Genomic DNA, 7,270 nt, shown 5'->3' with positions numbered 1-7,270 from the left:
CTCCAAGGCGAGCTGAAGGGGCCCGGCGCACGCGATTACTGTTTAAATTTATTGGAAGTTCGACATCTTCAGCGAGCCTTGGGCTGCACTTATCTCCCCTGAAAGCTGACTTGGAGCCCAGAGGAGCAGGGGAAAGGTGCCGCGTCTCCGTGGCTGCGCTGGGCGGGCCCGGGCGGTGGCGGGCCCGTGGGAGGTGCCGGTGTACCGGTGGGGAAGGACGGGGGAGCGCGCCCGGGGGAGCGCGCCCGGGGGAGCGCGCCCGGGGGAGCGCGCCCGGGGGAGCGCGCCCGGGGGAGCGCGCCCGGGGGAGCGCGCCCGGGGGAGCGCGCCCGGGGGAGCGCGCCCGGGGGAGCGCGCCCGGGGGAGCGCGCCCGGGGGAGCGCGCCCGGGGAGCGCGCCCGGGGGAGCGCGCCCGGTCTCGCAGCCGCCGCGGTGCCCGTCGCGAGACCGGCCGTGCCAGCATGGTGGATGTGTCCAGCGGGCGGCTCCTGGTCAGCAAGGATGGCCGGAGCGTGGACCCCGAGGAGGCCTTGCAGAACAAGGTCGTGGGCTTGTATTTCTCCGCCGGCTGGTGCTCGCCGTGCCGCGACTTCACCCCCGTCCTCTGCGACTTCTACACGGAGCTGCTGGAGGAGACGGAGCCCCCCGCCCCCTTCGAGGTCGTCTTCATCTCCTCCGACCACAGCGCCGAGGAGATGGTGGGCTACATGCGCTCCATGCATGGCGACTGGCTGGCCCTGCCCTTCCACGACCCCTACAAGCAGTGAGTACCCAGCGCGGTCCGGAGCCCCTGCCCCGAGGGCCGGGAGAGGGAGGGGGTTGCACCTGAACAGCCCTAACAGGGAAGTAAGTCCCTGAAACTCCTCGGAACCTCTACCTCTGCCCCCTTATCCCGCGCCTGCCTTCCTGCTGAAGTCCCTGGGTCCCAGGTTGGAGCGTCTCCCGGCCGCGCCCCCGCCCCGAGCCGCGGCTGCCGCTGGCTGTCACACACGGACACAGCCTGCTCGCTTGGTTTTAGCCCGTACCGTATGTAAAGAACGTTTTTCTTTTTAAAGTGTGGTTTTGCGCACTTCGTTTGGCAGCTGAAAGATCTTTGAACAAGAGTTAGTAAAGACCCCGTGTGTTAAAGATATGAGTGAGGTAGAAAGAAATGAACGGCAGGTGAGGATGCAGTGGATTGCTTTTCAGCACGGCGGTAGTTGTTACTAAGGTTGGTCTGCATTGTGTAGGTCAGCGCTCTGGGAAAAGCAAATGAAGAATCAGCAAAACTTGTAACTGAACTACATGAAGCAGAGCAGAGCAAACTGAAGAATTTCATACAGATACGGTATCAGCTGGAGTTTAGCGGTGGCACACTGCACCTGGTAACTGAGGCGTAAAATTCCTGTGCTATTCTGTTTCCAAAGGGACATTCCTGTAGGTAGCTTGCTAATGAAAACAGCAAAAGGAAAGGACATGACTGTGCGTAAGTAACGGAGTGTTTTGATGACCTAAGTCAAGAGTGGAGGCTCATTTGGATGACTTTCAGAAATCTGATTTAGCTACTTGTAAGTATAGACTGAGATTAGAGGAGCACAAGTAAGATGTTCAAGGTTACTGAAATGCCTGTAACTGGAGACTTGAAGTACATGTAAAATCTGATAAAGGGATTTTTTTTCCCCCCCCACTCTTTAAATGAGTAGATTGTGAAAATTTTTTTCCAGGTGGTGTCAAAGCCAAGAAGGTAATATGACTTTTAAAAGTAGTTTGGGTAATAAAACTTGCAGCCAAATTAATTCTTCTAGTAAATAACTCTTTCCTAGTGCTAGCTTCTAGAAACTTCTAGCTTTCATTTTAATTCTAAATCCATCCTAGTGTGCTACCTGGTGTGTAACACCCCTGCTACTCACTCAAGAGGGAACATGATTGCTAATCTTGCTTTTTCAGTGCAGTTTGACAAACTCAAGAGCAAATTACTTGAAGCCAGGAACTATTTCATCCTTTCTTGGCTCATTCCTGGATGCCAACTGCCAATTGATGTTAGGTCTTTTTAATGATAGGTCCCACTGGCTTAAATATTGTTTTCAATAGTTCTCCACAAGAACTTCTTCCCAGGCAGTAATTGTATTTGATATCTACTAATCATAATAGAATGCAGGCAAGTTTCCTGATAGAAAGGTAGCACTTGAAGCCCCTGTGCCCAGCAAGCTGTTCAGCATGGCCCATGGGAATGCGCTTACAGCTTCATCCTCTGTGGATTAGAGGCCTATTTCTGACAGCTCCTGCTCAAGTCACGCAGAGTGGAAGCAAAGAGAGAGTTTAATTGGCTTTTCTGTGGAATCCTGTGATGTCCTTCACAGTTCCGTAGAGAAGCATGGCTTGTCCTGCCAGATGACTGTGAGTTCTCAGTGGCTTACTGAAGAAAAAAGTGCAGAGGGATATGAACAAGCAATGTTTTTGAAGTTGCATATAACAATAAAGGACCACGTGGAGCTGTTCAAAGTGCTTAGGTTGGATTAACTGGTAGTCTGGTGTCAAGGGTAGTGGTGAATCATTTTTTGTAAACTAAGAGCAGATGTATATTCACTAAACCAAACTATAATTCTGGCTAGATACTAGTTCTAATTAAGAATCTAATTTTAAAAATTGATAAGATAATATTATTATTTTAAAATATATTAATGTTTTTAAAGTTTAATTGCAATTATTGAATAGGTTATTGGTTTTTTGACTGTGTAAAGAAGGCATTTAGTATCTTCAGTGAGGTTAAAATATCCTAGCTGGTTGCTTCAGTGTTTAAGATACATAATTGTAGAACAGACTGATGTTTCTTCTAGATGCAACAGATCCAATTTTAAGTATGACATCTAAAATACTTTTTAGCAACAGAAGCATGGAGTTTCTTGATGATGAATTTTGTCTTAAGAAATAGCCAGCATTCCTACTTGCAGTGTGTGAAGCCTAGCACTACAGTGTCAAGCCTACCTTCAGAGAAGCAAAACACTGAATTCAAAGCAGGATTGTCAGTCCTGACTATCCTCCCAGAAGTGGGACTGCACATTTGCTGCTTCATGTGGTCTGTGGCATGACTAATAGGAAATACTGTTCCTGATGCTTTTACTGCCTGCAAGTTAATGTACATTTTTTTTTATTTTTGCCTGAGGCACAGGATTTTGATTCTTGAAGTGGGGTGTGAAGACAGTCTGGTAGGAAGTGAGCACTTGGAAGAGAAAGAGAGTAGTCGAGAGGAAAAGCAGGTGTAGGACAGAACATGTCAACAACAAATGCTGTTAAATAGGACTGATGTTTTGATAATGGTACACAAAGACATACTGCTGTGCTTGTACTGAACTCTGCAGTGAAAAGCGTCATTTTTTGTGAGGGTGCCTAGTGTGTACAATGGTTCTTGCAGGCTTCCAGGTAGGCAGGTATTTACTGAGTTGGCCTGTACAGCTCAGTAAAAATTAGAATCATAAAGAATGCCGTAAAAGGAAAATGACAAGGTTGTATGTTCATTTTTTATTAGGAAGTTTTATGTATGAGGGTGGATTGGCACCTGCAGAAATACTGAGGAGGATGGGGTGTTAAAAATACAAAGGTAGAATAATGTTAAGTATCTGAACAGTTAGACTTTTTAGACTGCTCTTTCAAAATCTCAGCAGCCACTTTAAAATTGAATCCCAAGCATGTGACGTGCATGCTTATGACTAAGATTTAACAATGCAGAAATTTCACAGCTAAAAGAAAATCCTTACAGCTTTGTGTGATAGGGAATACTGCTAGAAGCAGATGAGCAAGGTGCCCATCATTTTCATGTGACAGCACTTCCAAGTGAAAGCTGTTTTAATTCAAGTGTTGTCAGATATCACGTTACACATCTGTATACAATTTACCATTTGTGTTCCCAAGACTATATTATATCTGACCAGTGTTGTCTGCATGTCAAGAACCCTCTTGCATATAGATCTTAAACCCTTACACAAACATACCCACCTGTGTTGTGACTCAGCCTGCATAGGCAGTCAGGCCCCAGAGAGCTGCTGGGTCACTCCCTACCCCCATGGGATGGGGGACAGAATGTGAAGGGTGAAAGTGAGAAAACTTAGGGGTTGAAATAAAGACAGTTTAATAGATAAAGCAAAAGTGAAGATACACAGGCAAAGCAAGATACGGAATTAATTCACTACTTCCCATTCACGGGCAGATATTTAACAGTTTCCAGCACAGGGAAGCCTCATCCTGTAATGATTGCATGGCAAGATAAATCTCCTGGCTCTGAATGTTGGTCCCCTCCCCCTTCTTCCATCATCTTTTACAGCTGATCATAGGCTCACATGGTATGGAACATCCTTTGGTCATCTGAGACCAGCTGTGCCTCCTCACAGATTCTTGTGCACCACCAGCCTACTCACTGGCATGGTAGCATGAGGAACAGGAAAGGCCCTGGTGCTGTATAAACATTGCTCAGCAATAGCTAAAACACTGGTGAGTTATCAGTGCTGTTTTGGTACTCACCATGTGAGCTGCTGTGAAGAAAATTAGCTCCCATCCAATGTCAATATTATCTAGAAATACAAAATCTGTGCTCTCAGAAACTTTCATCCAGCCTTCTCATAAGAATCAAGAAATCTAACATTGGCTATGACTTCCAGTTTGCCTCAGTCTTAATGTCATAGGTTTTTATTTCTATTTATGGTTTAATGATATTGTGAGTTGCCATTGGAGTTAGTCCCATGGCACGTATGTGGTTTGTGCAGGTGAGTCATGGGATTTGAGGTCCCTGTTGGAGAGAATGATCTTAATAAGTTTTAGAAGTCATTTTTGCAAGCACATGTACACAGTGATTAAGAAGCATTGTCTGCAGAACTCTTTCTGAGGCTTCTTCAGGTCCATCCATCTTGCAAGTTGCACACAAATGTAAGCAAAATCTGTGTGTGCTTCAGTCTGGTTTGATGCAGCCCTAAGGCTGTCTGATCAACATTAGATGCTGGGCTGGATATATGCATTCCCTTAGGAAAGTAAAGTGTAAGATTTAAGTATAAGTCTCCATACCAAATGACCTTCCATCTCCTAGTGCTCTGTCTCTGATTGCTACAATTGTGTTTTTCATCCACCAAACCAATAAGAAGTGTTTTCCACCCATCTCGTTTGTCATTCAGGTGGCATGAGGTGGTAGTAGTTTCACATGGCTTCTATGCACATTTGCTTTGGAATGTTTTTTTTCACCTGTTTTGGCAGATTTCAGAAAGGTCTGTAGGGACTGTTGGTTGATTGCTTGTATGTCACAATTTGCTGTGACAAAAGTGAAGTGTGAGAAAGCAAACCTGGTCCATACCTATTATTGCTGCTTCCGTAGTGTTCCCTGCATTATTGCTCAGCCAATATAACAGTAGAGCAGTGTCCTTAACCTATTGATTTTTCTCAAGGAAAAATACCGAAGGGAAGGCACGTTTCAGGAATGCCCTATCTGGCTCAGTATTGCACTTAAGTCTTATTTTTCGGCATATTTTCTTTTGGTCCCTGAGGAATTATCCCTGAGAATGTCTATAGATCAGTGTCAAGTATTTTTAAACAATGTCTACATTTATTTTCTACTCAAATTTCTTTGGCATTTGAACCTCATACAGAAAATGTTCTTGCTTGTGGTGATGGCACTCAGGCAGCATATTTCCATTTAGCAATTTAAGTATGTTTTGAGAGAGATGTTGCTAGTGCTCTGGAATTTGGGTATTTTATTATTGCTTGTTTTTTGTCAGTCCTCCAGTTATTCTAAAGGTGCAGAGGAGGAGTTGAAAATTTTTCTTTGGCAACACAGATAGGTGGCTCTTATTCAAAATATTTTGATTGCTCACTTTTCTGTATGTAGAAAGTTTGTTTCACTGAGGGAGTTAAAGGAACAGCTTCAATCTCTTCCATTTACACAAAATGGTGTAATGGTTTAATGGTGATTGCAGGAAGTGGCACTATGGCACACTTGAGCGTATTTGTAGGGGAATGAATATCAAATGCTAAGTGAGACCCTTCTCCTGTCCTGTCAAAAGGGCCCAGAATGACATCTGGTTTGGGCTAGTAAAAACAGGGTGGAAGAGTATGTCAGACTTTGCTTCTGTGGACATCTTTTACATCTCCAAGAGCCTCTGCTCCTGTGGAAACTGCAGGCAGCAGTGAGGAGCATTTACAGGAAGGATCCTGCAGCTCTCTGAACTCTAAGAGCTTGATATCACTGTGTAGGCTTCCAGCTGCAGCCTTGTTCATCCCCTTACTCTACCCAGTGCTCTGCCTCAAACTCTGAGGAAGCCCAGGCACTCATCACTTCTCTCCCACGTGTTCTGGACAGAGCAGCCTTCTTAAGAGACCAGGAGTTTTTGTAAAATGCTCCTAATGGTGTGTTTTATTTTCAATTTTTTTCCCCTCAGTGATCTGAAGAAGAAATACAACATAACAGCAATTCCTAAACTGGTGATTGTGAAACAAACTGGAGAAGTCATTACTGACAAGGGAAGAAAACAGATCAGAGACAAGGGGCTATCCTGTTTCCGGAACTGGCTTGAGGGTGCAGATATCTTTCAGAATTTTTCTAACTAAAATGTTGGCAAACGAAAGCAAGAAAACATTGTGGAAAACTTGGTAGAGCTCTGAAAAGACTCTTGCTTTGTTCAGAATGAGAAGGGTAAGGCTTATTTATTTATCTTTGCTTGTAAACAAATTTTGGGTTTGGCTTGAAGACCAGTTATTCCAGTGTCATAAAATGCAATTATTGTTATATTTGTATTGTTCTGTCTATGGTATTTGGTATGAACCACAAATAGTACTGAAGAACTTCAGAAGAATAGGCTGTTTGGACAGTAATAATAGAAACTTCTGAAATCTATGCAAATACTTACTTTGCAAAGTCAACACAGTAAAAATAAATGCAGAAAACCTATTTATTGATGACTTTTTTTTTTCCCCAGATGATTAGTACATTTTATTGAGAAAATCAAACTGTTTGTTTTAATAAATTACAGTTTATGAAATATGTCTCATGTATTTCCTTATCTACCTTAACAAGAATAATCAGAAAATGTAATGACTTTAAAATAAAACACACTTGTTTGTCAGTAGTGAAGAAATAGTCTACTTTATTTTACTTTTATAGGATTTGTTTATATTTATTTATAGTTGTGCTCAGTTTTCCTTATCCCTGGATTTTAAAACTTGGCCCTATAAGCTAAGCGTAGGATTGGAACTGCATGGTCTTTAAGGTCCTTTCTAACACAAGCCATTCTGTGGTTCTATGATATTAGCTCCC

The 7,270-nt window shown here is 43.8% G+C and overlaps 1 protein-coding gene across 1 annotated transcript; it reads left to right on the top strand.

Annotated features, from left to right (window-relative positions):
• The first annotated feature begins 430 nt into the window (after positions 1-430).
• Positions 431-6,924, top strand: NXNL2 (nucleoredoxin like 2). The gene is made up of 2 exons (XM_005530058.2): positions 431-763; positions 6,396-6,924. The coding sequence occupies exons 1-2, from the start codon at positions 462-464 to the stop codon at positions 6,562-6,564; spliced, it is 471 nt and encodes a 156-aa protein (XP_005530115.2). The 5' UTR covers positions 431-461; the 3' UTR covers positions 6,565-6,924.
• The last annotated feature ends 346 nt before the right edge of the window (positions 6,925-7,270 follow it).

Source organism: Pseudopodoces humilis, chromosome 4 (genome assembly GCF_049639895.1).
Source record: "Pseudopodoces humilis isolate 2021_Gansu_Grassland_sample_001 chromosome 4, ASM4963989v1, whole genome shotgun sequence".
In the NCBI taxonomy this organism is placed as follows: Eukaryota; Metazoa; Chordata; class Aves; order Passeriformes; family Paridae; genus Pseudopodoces; species Pseudopodoces humilis.
This window is presented reverse-complemented; position numbering and strand designations above follow the sequence as displayed.

Coding starts and splice junctions, on each gene's coding strand:
- NXNL2 (XM_005530058.2), top strand. CDS start 462: ATGGTGGATGTGTCCAGCGGGCGGCTCCTGGTCAGCAAGGATGGCCGG. Junction 764..6,395: donor TTCCACGACCCCTACAAGCA/GTGAGTACCCAG, acceptor TTTTCCCCTCAG/TGATCTGAAGAAGAAATACA.